The following is a 15031-nucleotide window of genomic DNA, read 5'->3' on the forward strand; positions in this document are numbered from 1 at the left end:
ATATCTAGCTGGAATTACAACTTAGAGTACAACTTTATTATCTAGAAAAAAATATCGTTGAGATCATTGACTTTGCTATTTTTCTTTTTTTACCATTAAAATAGAAAGTTCTTTATAAAAGGAAGAGAGCATTTTAATCTTTCATGCTAAAACTAGATTACATGCTATACAGGGAAACTAGGCAGCCACATGTGGATTATTCATCACTATTTTAAAATTTAATTTTTGGTAACCAACCCTATGATCAAGTACTAGGGAGATCCTTACTATACTCTTCCCCAAGTTAAAAATAAAATTTTTTTATATCTTAAATTTTGAAGTTTGGGAAGATGAAAAATTTTCTAAAGCTCTTTGTTATTACTAGACAGAAGAGAGTTTTACTGGGACAGCTATTTTTCACAGTGTCAATAGTTACTGTCATTGGAAAAGAAAAGCTATTATCAGCAAAGGCTTATTTTACCTAATAAAATTTCCTTACCTATAGTGATTATTATCACAAAAGGTGGTATAGAAGAACCCACAAACTGAAAATTAGAGCTGTGGATTTAATAGGAAATAATCATTCCCTGTCTGGTACTGATCAAGTCATTTAAGCATTCTGTGCTTTAGTTCCCTTGACTCTAGGAAGTATATACTATCTACTAAAAATCAGATTCAGCTATAAGCCACTTTCTGAAAGTGAAGAACTGTGGAAAGTTACATTTACTTTTGAATATTAGAGGCTCCTAAGAAAAGCCAGAAGGCAAGTAGAGAAAAAGCAAACCCTCAGGCAGTGAATCTTGCCTCTCCACTTCCTCTCCATTTCTATTTTTACTGGATTTTCATGGAAATGTGTGTAGGTGATGGGGACCAGGGAATGGGGTGGGGTGGTATTAAGGGCAGAATAAAGTATAAAAGGGGATGATTAAGGGAATAAAAAATATAAATATTAGTAAACAGAATGCCTTTGGGATTTCTTCAAACATCATGCAAATAATTATATAAACTAATTTTAAAATTTGCTTACTTCTGTTTAGGGTGTTTTCCGCTATGGTGTTGGGTGCGGTGGCTTTAGGACACGCTAGTTCATTTGCTCCAGACTATGCCAAAGCCAAGCTGTCTGCAGCCCACTTATTCATGCTGTTTGAAAGACAACCTTTGATTGACAGCTACAGTGAAGAGGGGCTGAGGCCTGTGAGTTCTCTGCTGCCTGATGAGTACTAATTAATTTTTTTCCCAAAGCTTTGTTAGTTACAAGATTGTAACCAAAGGATAAATTTGTGGCAACTTCATTGACATATTTAGCTTACTTTCTGATATATATATGTGGGTTAATACTTGGTCTATTTTCCTAGTATTTTAAAATTTCACAAGATGTTTCAAGGATTCTGAAGTTTAGCTCATACATACATATGTAATAAATCCAGATGTTCTGCAACTAAATGATTTTCATGAATTCTGCTAGTCATTTTTACATGAAGGTACATACATATAATTCTATCATGTAAATGCAATTAGCAAGTTAGCTTTAGCTACAACATTTTGTAATGGCTGAGTTAATTAGTAAGAAGGTCACTTTATTCATAATGAGTGTTATAATCCTTTGCCATTTAAAGGTTAACTCAAACTCGTATCTGTTCTTTGCACTGCACATGCTGCTGATGTTTGATGTGGAAGCAGTGTGGTAAAGAGATTGGGACTTTACAAGTATTTCATATTCTGAGAAAATTCCTGTGCCTAGAGGCTTCAGGACTTGAGATAAGGGCTGACCACTGAGTCTGTGAGTAGAAACTTCTGCTAAATGACCAAGACAAAACAGCTCCTGGCTCAGAATTAACAGTTGATCTTAAATGAACCAGTAATTGATATTAGATGACAAATTCTCTTTAATATAATTTTTTATCTAATTTAACCTGTATTCTTCTTCTGCCATCTTCATTTTATACGATAACAACTTCCTATCAGTATTAACTGGGTGCCAGCACTGTACTGTATATAAATTTTGTTTCTCTTCTATAATCTTCAGTAAAGTTTCCTTGAGGAAATACTTATAATTCCAATAATTATCAAACCAATTGTAATAACATTAAAAAAATTTTTTAAGGGTAAATTGGAAGGAAATGTGATGTTTAATGACGTCATATTCAACTATCCCACTCGGCCAAATGTGCCAGTGCTTCAGGGGCTGAGCCTCGAGGTGAAGAAGGGACAGACACTGGCCCTGGTGGGCAGCAGTGGCTGCGGGAAGAGCACAGTGGTCCAGCTCCTTGAGCGGTTCTACGACCCCATAGGCGGAACAGTGGTGAGTGTACTTTGTAACTAGGTTTTAGGATTTATTTTAAGTGGCCAAACCAATATTGTCATGATGGAAAAAACTGGACAAGTGAAGACCAGTAATCCTATTTGACACAATGACTATGTTCTATAAGCCCCAAATTGGCACCCATAGCCAGACAACTATATAGGGACAATAGTGCTGAATATCTGGCATTAAATCTGGCTCTGAAAATACAGGATATAAAGTTGACGCTACCAGGCCACAGGCCTTTAAGCCAACGTGACCCTCCTAAGTGAATACTCATTTACTGGCTTAGAAAGGTAAACCACAAACTCTGGCCAACATTCAAAGTAGACTCCCAGGACACCTGGTGTTTGCTTAATTCCTCCTCATCTCCTTCTGCTTTGCCTTCTCTCTCTAACCCTTTGACTTTGATCCCCAATCTCCAGCCCTTTTATGTTTGGCTTTCACCCTTTATTTCCTGGTATCTAACCCTGGCTCTCTTCCGTGAATGAAGAGTGGCTCTTATTGATAATGACTGCATCTACTGTTACTGTGGCAAAGTACCCACTGACTGAGGCCTAGTCCTGGTCGAAGGAGTTCCCTCCCTAATTTGGGTGGGGGTGAGCCCACCCCCATTTAGACAGTCATCAAAGTATTAAACCTTGTTTGGCCATTTCTTTCCAGGAAATCTTATGCTTTTTCTTTTTTTTTTTTTTTTTTTTTTTTTTTTTTATTTTTTTTTTTTTTTTTTTTTTTTTTTTTTTTTTTTATTTTTTATTGAATTTGTAATAATATTACATTAAAAATATATATGTGAGGTCCCATTCAACCCCCCCCCCCCCACCCCCCACCCCCCCCCAACAACACTCGTTCCCATCATCATGACACATCCATTGGATTTGGTAAGTACATCTTTGGGCACCTCTGCACCTCATATACATTGGTTCACATCATGGCCCATACTCTCCTCTATTCCATCATGTAGGCCCTGTGAGGATTTACAATGTCCGGTGATTACCTCTGAAGCACCATCCAGGGCAGCTCCATGTCCCTAAGACGCCTCCACCTCTCATCTCTTCCTGCCTTTCCCCATACCCTTTGTCCATTATGTCCACTTTTCCCAATCCAATGCCACCTCTTCTATGTGGACACTGGATTGGTTGTGTCCATTGCACCTTTATGTCAAGAGGAGGCTCAGATTCCACCTGGATGCTGGATGCAATCCTCCCATTTTCAGTTGTAATCACTCTAGGCTCCATGGTGTGGTGGTTGTCCTTCTTCACCTCCATCTTAGCTGAGTGTGGTAAGTCCAATAAATCAGATTGTAGGTGCTGGAGTCTGTTGAGGCTCAGGATCTGGCTATCACATTGTCAGTCCAGAGATTCAAATCCCCTAAATATATCTTAAACCCCAACATTAACTGCACCTCCAGCACATTAGCATGAAAGTCTTATGAAGGGAGATCCCATCTGAGTCCAGATTCATCACACATAAACACCATTTCCAAAGAGGGGCCATCTGCCCTGGTAGTTAACCCCATCGGCCATGACCATAACTCCCATGGGTCTCTTTAGCCCTCAAAGGAACCAATATCTGGGGGTTGTATCTGCTTTATCTGTCTCTCTGACTCTGCTCAGTTGTGCATGAGGGCAAACCTTCTGCCAGCCTCCAGACTCTTTTTTAGAAACTCGTAGCCATATAAACTCATTTCTCCTTTCCATTTCCCCCTTACTTTAGGTCAAACAGCATTTTAAAGTCATGGTATTTTATGTAGACATGGATATTCTGCTGATCCGCATTGAACCTTCCATATAAGGTCATTTTCCAGTTGCATCATCAGTTGGTAGTTGATAGTGGTCCCTCGTTGCCAGGGAGGCTCATCCCCGGGTGTCATGTCCCACGCTGGGGGGAAGGCATTGCATTTACATGCTGAGTTTGGCTTCGAGACTGGCCACATTTGAGTAACATGAAGGCTGACAGAAGGGAATTCCCAGGCACAAAGTTGCTCTAGGCCTTGTTATTATTTTGGGTTTATCAGCTCACAAGCATAGTCATTAGTATCAGGGGCTCACTGTTGAACCCTCACTCCCTCCCGGTCCCCACCACTGTACCTGGGAGACTGTCGCTGCTCCCCTAGGGACCACGACAGAGCACCACTGGCCGGGAACCCAGTACCCCCCCTACTGTGGTTTTTAATTGTTGCCACTATGAGTATATCCAAACATTACCATGCACCCTGGACATATGTTCTGTACAGCTCCCTGTCAGTCATATATCATCTGTCATTGGTATCCCATACCAGTATCCCTCCATTGCCATTGTTGAAACACTCTGTGATCCAGAACTCCCCGAAATTTGAAGCCCAATATAATGTCATGGTCCCTTACTAGGGAATGGCATATAGCGATGAGTTTAAAGGATAGATAAAGAACTTGGATAAAGTTAGATAAAGAACTTAGATAAAGAATGTTGACTTGAAAAAATTCCACATCCTATTTCCCCCCCCCCCCTAATTATTCAGCTTTTCTTCACAGGAGTCCTAGACCACAGCAATGTATATATATAATATACAGCACTCCCACACATCCACCAGAAAACCTTTTCCCTTCCACAGTGATACTCTTACGCCCTATTCATATCATATTTACTTAAAGTGATGTACAGAGTCTGAGACATTAGCTTTCTAACAAGGTGACATCTGTATTTACATTATGGTGCATACTTTAGGATACACAGTTCTTTACATTTTTAGTTATCCTATGTTTTACATTATGGTTTACATTATCAGTCTGTCATCTCCTATATGTTATGGTGTAATATTACATGTTTTATATCCATCCTTGTGTACTCTCAAGAAACTCCTCTCTTACCCCCCATTTACTTTGGTTCCACACATTTAACGTCCATTTTCCCTTCCACCTTAGTGCCCTCAGTGATAGCCAACCTCCGTTTCCTGAGGAGCCACTTCCAGAGATAGATGGAATAGTGTTCAGGGCCTAACTTGCTCAACTGCCCCAATGCCCTGGGATCCACCCTTTCTCTCGAGGGATACAGTTCCCTCTATTGGATGGCATTAGTCCTCCCCAGGATGTGGGTCCACCCCCACTCTCACTACTTGGGTTTCTACCCCATGGTGTCACCCACTCTGGCAGAATGAGCATTTAGACATTCCCCAGGAGCCCGTCCTGCATCAGACCCTCCCCTCCGAGCATTCTAAACAGGTAACCCTCTTTATTATATTTTGATATGATTTTCTCGGCATTTTACTCTCCACCAACACCTGACCCTCTCCTGGTTCGTATGCTACCCCTCCCTCCCCCCACTTTTGGGCAACGTTACCCACCCGTCCCTCCCCAGCCACCCTCAAACCCGCAAAGCCCCAAGCAAAGGCAACCCCTTGCCCCCCTTTTATCTCTTCTTTGTGTTCATAGTTACCACCATCTCGTCTTAAATTCCACCCCTGCAGACATCGGCTCATATCCTTCCTCCACCCTCCGATTTCCTGCAAGCCTATCGTTCAGTCTCTTGCTATCTAGGGCAGCTTGTTTATTTCATATCATTGAGGTCATGTAGTATTTGTCCTTCAATGTCTGGGTTGCTTCACTCAACATAAGGTTCTCAAGATTCATCCATGTTATCACATGTGTTTGTAGTGTGTTTGTTCTTACAGCCGAGTAGTATTCCATTGTGTGTATATACCACATTTTATTGATCCACTCGTCTGTTGATGGGCATTTGGGTTGATTCCAACTTTTGGCAATAGTGAACAATGCTGCTATGAACATTGGTGTACATATATTGGTTTGTGTTCTTGTTTTCAGTTCTGCTGGGTATATTCCCAGCAGTGGTATTGCTGGGTCATATGGCAAATCTATGGCTAGTTGTTTGAGAAACCGCCATACTGTTCTCCAGAATGGTTGGATCCTTCTGCATTCCCACCAGCAGTGGATGAGTGTTCCCCTTCCTTCACATCCTCTCCAGCACTTGTATTCTTCTGTTTTTTTCATAGCTGCCAATCTTATGGGTGTAAGATGGTATCTCATTGTGGTTTTGATTTGCATTTCCCTGATAGCTAGAGATTTGGAGCATTTTTTCATGTGCTTTCTTGCCATTTGTATTTCTTCTTCGGAGAAGTGTCTGTTTAAGTCTTATGCTTTTTCTATTAGAATTATTATGCAGATATAAATATAGGCAAACCTGCTCAATAAACTCTGTGGGTATGGACTACTAATAGTATGGTGGGTATATTATCTTTATTAAGAAAGGTCGATTTGTTAGACTTGTAATGTCTATTCCTTCACCTGTGGCCTTTCTTACACAGAAGGAAGCTGCATTAGTCACTGAATCACAGAGCTCCTCTAGGAGTACCATGCCTCCTGCTTATAGCAAACAAACAAAAACAGTCAAAACTACCACCTGCAGAAATCCTCTCCCAAGGATACTGCCCTTTAATCTTGTTCACTCTCTATTGAACTCTTCTCCTTCCATGCTGTCACAAAAGGGAAGTGGGAGAGGTTTAAAGTTAGCAGTTCTCAGGGAGAACAGAGGTAGGGTAGGGCAGGAGTTAGCCAACTTTCAGAATTTGGGGGCTATGCTTTTTTCTGGTGTGCCTGGGGGAAGGGAATAAAGTCAGGTTGAAAAGTTGGAGTCATTCAAGGGATAGCAGATCTGATAACATAAAAATCATCTTGTTGCACATGTTGGCTTTCAACGGTGGAAGTACTTAGAGGTTGTAGGGCTTGGTATTTCACAACTGCTGTTGTACGCATGCAAGAGTTCTTCAAATGTTAAGCTAGCAACTTACTGTTTAGGTTTTTTTTTGTTTTTTTTGTTTTCCAACTCTTACAGTTTGTTGACTTTGGTTTTAAGCTCCTAGATGGTCAAGATGCAAAAAAACTCAATGTCCAGTGGCTCAGAGCTCAACTTGGAATTGTGTCACAGGAGCCTATACTGTTTGACTGCAGCATTGCTGAGAATATTGCCTATGGAGACAATAACCGGGATGTATCACAGGATGAAATTGTGAATGCAGCCAAAGCAGCCAACATACATCCTTTCATCGAGACGTTGCCCCACGTAAGTTAACTGGTAACTTAGGTTGAAATCAGAATCAACCACGAACTGTTTTCATGCCAAAACAGTCTCCCCAGTTATACACCAATGATGTCTTAAACAGAATTGAAGTCTACTTTATTAGCATGTGACCTGGACAAGACTCATAACTTCAGGTCTTCAAGGTTCCTTATTGGGAAATGGGATATTAGATATCATGCTTGTCTCATGCAAATACTATGAAAAGCAAATGAGGTGATATAGGTCCAATACACCTTATCTCAAGTTACAAATTGGTTGTCGTGAGCTGTACTTTGCTTGCAGTCATGTTTGGTTTAGACCTTATGATACATTTTTAAAAAATTAAACTTTTTGAGATAATTGTAGATTCACATGAAGTTATAAGGAATAATACAGAGAGATTCCCATGAACGCTTTACCCAGTTTCCCCCAAAGACAACATGTTGCAAAACGATGGTACAGTATCACAACTGAGATACTACATTGGTACAATCCACTGATCTTATTCAGATTTTCCCAGTTTTACTTGTACTTATTTGTGCGTGTACATTTAGTTTTATTTAATTTTACTGCATGTGTAGATTCAAGAGTCTACCACCACAAGATACAGAACAATTCCATCACCACCAAAATCCCTTATGTTGCCCTTTTATAGCCACACAGCCACATTTACCTTCCTCTTGCACTCACCACCTCCCCATTATGTCTTCATAATCCCTGGCAACCACTAATCTGTTCTCCATTTCTATAATTTTGTAGTTTAAGACTTATAGAAATGGAGTCATACAGTATGTAACCTTTAGGACTGGCTTTTTTTCACTTAGCATAATTCTCTGAGATTCATCCAAGTTTTGTGTATCTACAGTTCATTACTTTTTATTGCCAAGTAGTATTCCATGGTATAGCTGTTCCACAGGTTAACAATTCACCTGTTGGAAGATATCTGGATGGTTTTCTCTTTGGGGCTATTATGAATAAAGTTGCTATAAAGACTTGTATATAATGTCTGTTCAAACATTCTGTGAACCTGAATGAGCAGTAAATGAGCAGGAGTGCAATTGCTGGGTTATATCATAATTGCATGTTTAGTTTTAAAAGAAACTGCCCAACTTTTTTTCAGATTGGCTGTACCATCTACATTCCCACCAGCCATGTAGGATTGGTACAGCTTCTTTAATCTTCATCAGCATTTGCTGTTCTACTTTTTATTTTGACCATTATGTTAGATGTGTAGTGTTATCTCATTGTGGTTTTAATTTGCATTTCCCTAATGGCAAATGATATTGAACATCTTATGTGCTTATTTGTCATCTGTGTATCTTTGGTGAAATGCCTCATGTCTTTTGCCAATTTGTAATTGGATTTTTTTAAACTGTTCAGTTTTAAGAGTTCTCTATATATCCTAGATACTAGTCCTTTGTCAGATGATAGATGGCTTGCAAATATTTTCTCCTAATTTTGTAGCTTCTTTTTATTCTCTTAACAGGGCCTTTTGCAGAGCAGAGTTTTAGTCTTCTTTTTTCCACTTTTTTTTATTTTTTAAAAGATACTTCAATTACCTAAATGTTACAGAGAATATATAGGAGATTCCCATATACGCTGCTTCCCACACCTCCCACATTTTCTGACATTAGCGACATCTTTCATCAGTGTGGTACATTCATTGCAATTGATAAAATATACTTTGGAGCATTGCCACTAAGCATGTATTACAGTTTACATTGTAGTTTATACTCTCTCCCATTCGACTCTGTAGGTTATGGCCCAGATATATAATGGCCTGTATCTGTTGTTGTAATGTCATTCAGGATGATTCCCAAGTCCTGAACATGCCCCCCAATACACCTGGTTTTCCCTCTCCCTAACCCCAAAACATCCATAGGTCATTGCCTCCACAACAATGGTGTTTCTTCCATTGCTAGAATCACAACAAGTCTATAGTTGAATACTTGTAAGTTTATATTAGTCCATAGTTCATTTCCAAATCCTGAGGAGCAGAGCAGTGTTTTTTATTTTGATGTTACAATTTATCAATGTTTCCTTTATGCATTGTGCCTTTGGTGTCAGAACTAAGAACTCTTTCCATAGGTCTAGATGCCAAAGGTTTTCTCCACTGTTTTTTTCCTAAAAGTTCTATCATTTTTTGTTATACGTAGGTCCATGCTCCATTTGAGTTAATTGGCTTTTTTAATGTTTAATCTTATTCTTGTTGGGAAGACATGTACTCTCCAGCTTCCATGGTTCCCAACACTCCCCCCTTTTACCTTTTACCCAGCCCATTCACACATTTCTTTTATTAATATCTGTTTGGCCCATGAAGATATTTCTCACTGCTACACTCCAAATGTAAGGAAGAGTTATTAGCAAACATTTGTACCCTCATTATAGCTGCTATAGCAGTAATTGAAATACAGTGAAGTCAATATGGCTTTGAAAAATAAGTTAAAAAATCAGTGAAATAATTTTCTTCAGTGACTGGTGAACATGAGGCATACCAGAAAGAGGACTTAAGACCAAAAAGCGATGGCAGGGGAAGTTCCTCTTGTGGCATCCATTAAAAATTACATTCACAAGACATGGCATTCATCTTGTGGCATACTGGATTAAATGAAGGAAAACATGATATTTGCTTTTATATTCTAATATAATTAGAAATTGCATATACAAAATTTTTAAATTCCATGTTGGTTAGCTAGTTTTTTCTTTCTTTTTTTTAATTGTCTTTTTTATAAGGTACATAGATCTCCAGAAATGTTGCGTTAAAAAATATAAGTGGTTCCCACATATTCCACACCCCACTCCCCACTCCTCCCACATCAACAACTTCTGTCATCATTGTGACACATTCAGTGCATTTGGTGAATACATTTTGGAACACTACTGCACTGCATGGATTATAGTTTACATTGTAGTTTACACTTTCCCCTAGTACATTCAGTGGATTATGGCAGGATATATAATGTCTAGCATCTGTCCATGCAATATCATTTAGGACAACTCCAAGTCCCGAAAATGCCCCCACATCTCATCTCTTCTTCCCTTTCTCTGCCCTCAGCAACTACTGTGGCCACTTTCTCCAGACCAATGCTATGTTTCTTCCATTACTAGTCACAATAGTTCTATAGTAGAATACCAGTAAATTCACTCTAATCCATATTTTATTCCTCCACCCTGTAGACCCTGGATTGGTGATGTCCACTCCACCTCTATATTGAGAGGGGGTTAGATCCCACATGGCTGATGGATGTGATTCCCCTGCTTGGAGTTGTAGGCACTCTTGGTTCCCAGGTGTGGTGGTTGACCATCTTTACCTCCCTGTTAGCTGACCTGTGCAAGTCCAACAAACCACAGAGTAGGAGGTGCAACTCTGCTGAGGCTCAGGGCCCAGCTGGCACATGGACAGTCCAGATATTGAAGTCTCTACACCAACCCCAGCACCAACCACAGGTTCAGTAAAAGTGACAGAAGAGGCATGTGTATAAAGTTCACATCTGGGTCCAACTCCACCACACTCAGGAAGACAAATGCCAAAGTAGGGCCTACTGACAAGGCACTGAACTCCAGAGCCAACTGGCATGATTGTAGAACCTGTGTGTCTCCCTAGCCCTCAGGAGCACCAGTACCTGGGGCTGTATCTACTTTAGCTGTCTCTAGGATCCTGCTGAGGCGTGCATAAGTGCTACTCCTCTGATGATCTCCTCTTTTTTGAAGACACTTAGCCATATATACTCATTTCTCTTTACCATTTCCCCCTTTTTTTCAAGGTCTTTTTCTAGTTGCATCACCAGTTAGTGATTGATAGTAATCTCTCGGTGCCAGGGAGGCTCATTCCCAGGAGTCATGTCCCACAGTGGGGGAAAGGTAATGCGTTTACATGCTGAGTTTGGCTGAGAGAGTAGCCACATTTGAACAGCTTGGAGGCTTTCAGGGGGTAACTCTTAGGCACCCTGCAGCTCTAGGCCTAGTTCAAATTTCAGGCCCACAAGCTAATAAGCGTAGTCATCAGTATCAAGGTCTCATCAATGGACCATCTTTCTGCACTGGTATTTGCCCTTGCACTTGAGGGATTGTTGTGGTTAGCTTTTTCAAGGCTTGTATGACAATCTTTAACCTGAATGAAGTATTGGATTTGACTGTGAATGGAAACACTTTAAACTTAAGCTTTTAATATAATTGACATTGGACTTCAGGAAATCAATTTACATGATTGATGTATATTACTGCACAAGCCCTGCAAACTGTACTAACTCAGTCTCAACCTTTATTCATTATATGTTCTCAGCCTAGAATACTCACTTTCAAAATCCAACTTTGCAACAAAGATTTGTTTCCTTCATTTATCTCCCATTCCTTCTCTTCTCCTCCCACTTAGTCTCCACAATTTCTATCTCCCTCTTCAGCTCTTTCATAGCATGTTGTGTAAATACTCATTTGGCACATACTTGACCTTATATTACTCAAGTGTTGAATATGTATTTCTCTCTCTTTCAAATTATAAATTCTTTCTGGGCAGAAACAAAACCTAATTCATTTTTTTTATTTTGCACAGTTTTTTATCATAAGAGATACTCAGTATGGGAATCCCCTATATTTTTGATGTAACATTTATGTAATTAAAAAAAGAGATAGTAAATATTTGTGTGAATAAATCAGTTAAAAAATAAACTAGGCTCAGTGTGGGTTATCTGAATATTTCATATTAAAATTTTTAAAAACCTGAAAGCATTAACATTTAGTTTCTTTAGGATGCCAGTGGCATCAGATCAATGGCATTATGATAATGGTAGGAATTTAAGAAGTTTCACTCAAATTTCTGTTTTAGAATACATTGAGAATGAAAGTCACTAGTTTTAGTTCGATTCTGAAAATGAACATTGTTAAACTGAAAAAACTATTCTTAAAACAGCAACTACCTAGTTGCTATAGAAATTTTTTTCCCTTGTAATTAGAACTGACCATCAAATGGTAAAAAAAGTTTATTCAGTATACCATTAGCAATTTTTCTGGATTAGAACTTTATTAACTTTATTAATGGCTACCTTGCAGAAATATGAAACACGAGTAGGAGATAAAGGGACTCAGCTTTCAGGAGGTCAAAAACAGAGGATTGCTATTGCCCGAGCTCTCATCAGACATCCTCAAATCCTACTGTTGGACGAGGCTACATCAGCTCTGGATACTGAAAGTGAAAAGGTATGGCCTCCCACTTCATGTTCCATTTAATTTGTAAAATAATTTTGTATTGCCAACCATGAAAATAAAATATATGAACATGAAGATCAAAGTCAACACACATTTTAAAAAAAAATTTATTTCTCTCCCCTGCCCCACCCCAGTTGTCTGCTCTCTGTGTCCATTCACTGTGTGTTCTTCTGTAACCGCTTCTATCCTTATCAGTGGCACCGGGAATCTGTGTTTCTTTCTTGTTGTTGCATCATCTTGCTGTGTCAGCTCTCCGTGTGTGCGGCGCCATTCTTGAGCAGGCTGCACTTTCTTTCGCACTGGGTGGCTCTCCTTACAGGGCTTACTCCTTGCGCATGGGGCTCCCCTACGTGGGGGACACCCCTGCAAGGCATGGCACTCCTTGCACGCATCAGCACTGCACATGGGCCAGCTCCACACGGGTAAAGGAGGCCTGGGGTTTGAACCACAGACCTCCCATGTGGTAGGCAGACGCCCTATCCATTGGGCAAGTCCGCTTCCCTAAGCACACATTTTAACAGTGGTTATTTTGAAGTAATAGGAAATTTTGTTTTATTCCCTATAATATTTTCCAAAATGTATAAGTCACACATTTTATAAACAAAAAAGTTAAGGTATAAAATGCTTAAGTATTTGAAATTAAAATTTTAAAAACTATGTTTTAGAACCTTAACTATAATAATGAAAAACAAAAATAAAATGGTCATTTAAGGGAATAGCTAGATCAAATAAATGTTAGAAAATTTAAGGCCATATGAATATTATTTATAGCATGGGTATTCATTTGTATTATAATTAAAAAGCAGAACATAACTATATTTAGACTATAATGTATATTACATAAAATATACATGGATAAAGCCAAAGATTCAAAGATAATAGAAAACAGTTTGCTAGGATGGTAAAATTTTAATATTTCCTTTAATGTAATATATACCTTATTTATACAGTTTTTAAGATAAAGCTTCTGTTTTTATTGATCAATAGGTTGTCCAAGAAGCCCTGGACAAAGCCAGAGAAGGTCGCACATGCATTGTGATTGCTCACCGCCTCTCCACCATCCAGAATGCAGACTTAATTGTCGTGTTTGAGAATGGCAAAATCAAGGAGCATGGCACACATCAACAGCTGCTGGCTCAGAAAGGCATCTATTTTTCAATGGTCAATGTTCAGGCTGGGACACAGAACTTATGATGAACTCATGTTATAGTGTATCTTAAAAATAAATTTCAATCATTCTACAACTTTATCTGACTGGTAAAAGAAGTTTGTCATTCAAGTCATTATAAAATATAGGTACATCTTATTAGAGATGAATTTAGAACATCCAATTGTGTATTTGATATTAAAGCATTTGAAATTTGGGAATTAGAGGTGACATCTGTTTAGAGGAAGTACGAAAATAGCAGCCTAACTTTCCCTGAGTAATCAGAAACCTACAGAGAAAGAAGAATAAAGTTCAGATATATACAGTAGAATTAATAGAATTCACAGACATAGGGGAAATTCTTAGGTCCTGAATAGTTGAGTAGATGACAGAATGATTTGGGAACAATTTTGCCAAGTACAAAGGTAAAATAAATTGTTCAATAGCCTGGTCTCTCCCTTTGGCAAATTATCATATTAGGGAACTAAAGTTTTAAAAATGAATCTATTCCCAGTTTTATCGTGGAAATCCAGGAGAAGATGAAAGGGCCTTTAGAATATCTAACTTGGTAGGCACACATTTGTTGCATAAAGAGAAGAAAAAAAAGTTATACCAGGGAAGTGGACTTGGCCCAGTGGAGAGGGCGTCCATCTACCACATGGGAGGTCTGCAGTTCAAACCCTGGGCCTCCTTGACCCGTGCGCAGTGCTGATGCATGCAAGGAGTGCCCTGCCACACAGAGGTGTCTCCGTGTAGGGGAGCCCCACGTGAAAGGAGTGTGCCCTGTAAGGAGAACTGCCCAGCGCGAAAGAAAGTGCAGCCTCCCCAGGAATGGCGCCGCACACACAGAGAGCTGACACAACAAGATGATGCAACAAAAAGAAACACAGGTTCCCGTGCCACTGACAACAGAAGCAGACAAAGAACACCATGTCGCAAAATGGACACAGAGAACAGACAACTGGGCGGGGCGGGGGGAAGGGGAGAGAAAAAATAAAAATAAAAAATAAAATAAAATAAATAAATAAATAAAAAAGCACAATTAAAAAAAATCATACCATTAATTGTTTTTAAAAAAGTTGAAAACAATTTAAAATACACGTACTCTTTTAATGTAATTTGAAACAATGGAAATAATAAAATGCTGAGTTTCAATAGTAACTGCATTACCTCTTTTACAAATATTCTAGTTTGCCCAGAAAATTAATTCACTTTTCCTAAAACAAGGGAAACTGTTTGGATGGTGAAGAGAAATAGTCTAGGCAACCCTTGGAAGCTAACCACACCAAAATGTCTTTTTAGTATTATTTGTTTTTTCCACACTTTTCTATGGCAATATCAATCCTTCA

The 15031-nt window shown here is 39.1% G+C and overlaps 1 protein-coding gene across 3 annotated transcripts in view; it reads left to right on the plus strand.

Annotated features, from left to right (window-relative positions):
• The window catches only part of ABCB4 (ATP binding cassette subfamily B member 4), a 101290-nt gene extending 87506 nt beyond the window's left edge, over window positions 1-13784 (plus strand). For 2 of the 3 annotated variants that reach the window (XM_004478096.5, XM_071215185.1), the window contains 5 exons: window positions 1017-1173; window positions 2084-2281; window positions 7130-7336; window positions 12380-12526; window positions 13523-13784. In XM_004478096.5, the coding sequence (XP_004478153.1) occupies window positions 1017-1173; window positions 2084-2281; window positions 7130-7336; window positions 12380-12526; window positions 13523-13729 (916 nt within the window). In that variant the 3' untranslated portion in view covers window positions 13730-13784. Of the gene's footprint in view, window positions 1-1016; window positions 1174-1595; window positions 1760-2083; window positions 2282-7129; window positions 7337-12379; window positions 12527-13522 lie in introns of those variants that run through there. The other variant, XR_009185839.2, reaches the window with a different exon arrangement.
• The last annotated feature ends 1247 nt before the right edge of the window (window positions 13785-15031 follow it).

Source organism: Dasypus novemcinctus, chromosome 5 (assembly GCF_030445035.2).
Source record: "Dasypus novemcinctus isolate mDasNov1 chromosome 5, mDasNov1.1.hap2, whole genome shotgun sequence".
NCBI classification, from domain to species: domain Eukaryota; kingdom Metazoa; phylum Chordata; class Mammalia; order Cingulata; family Dasypodidae; genus Dasypus; species Dasypus novemcinctus.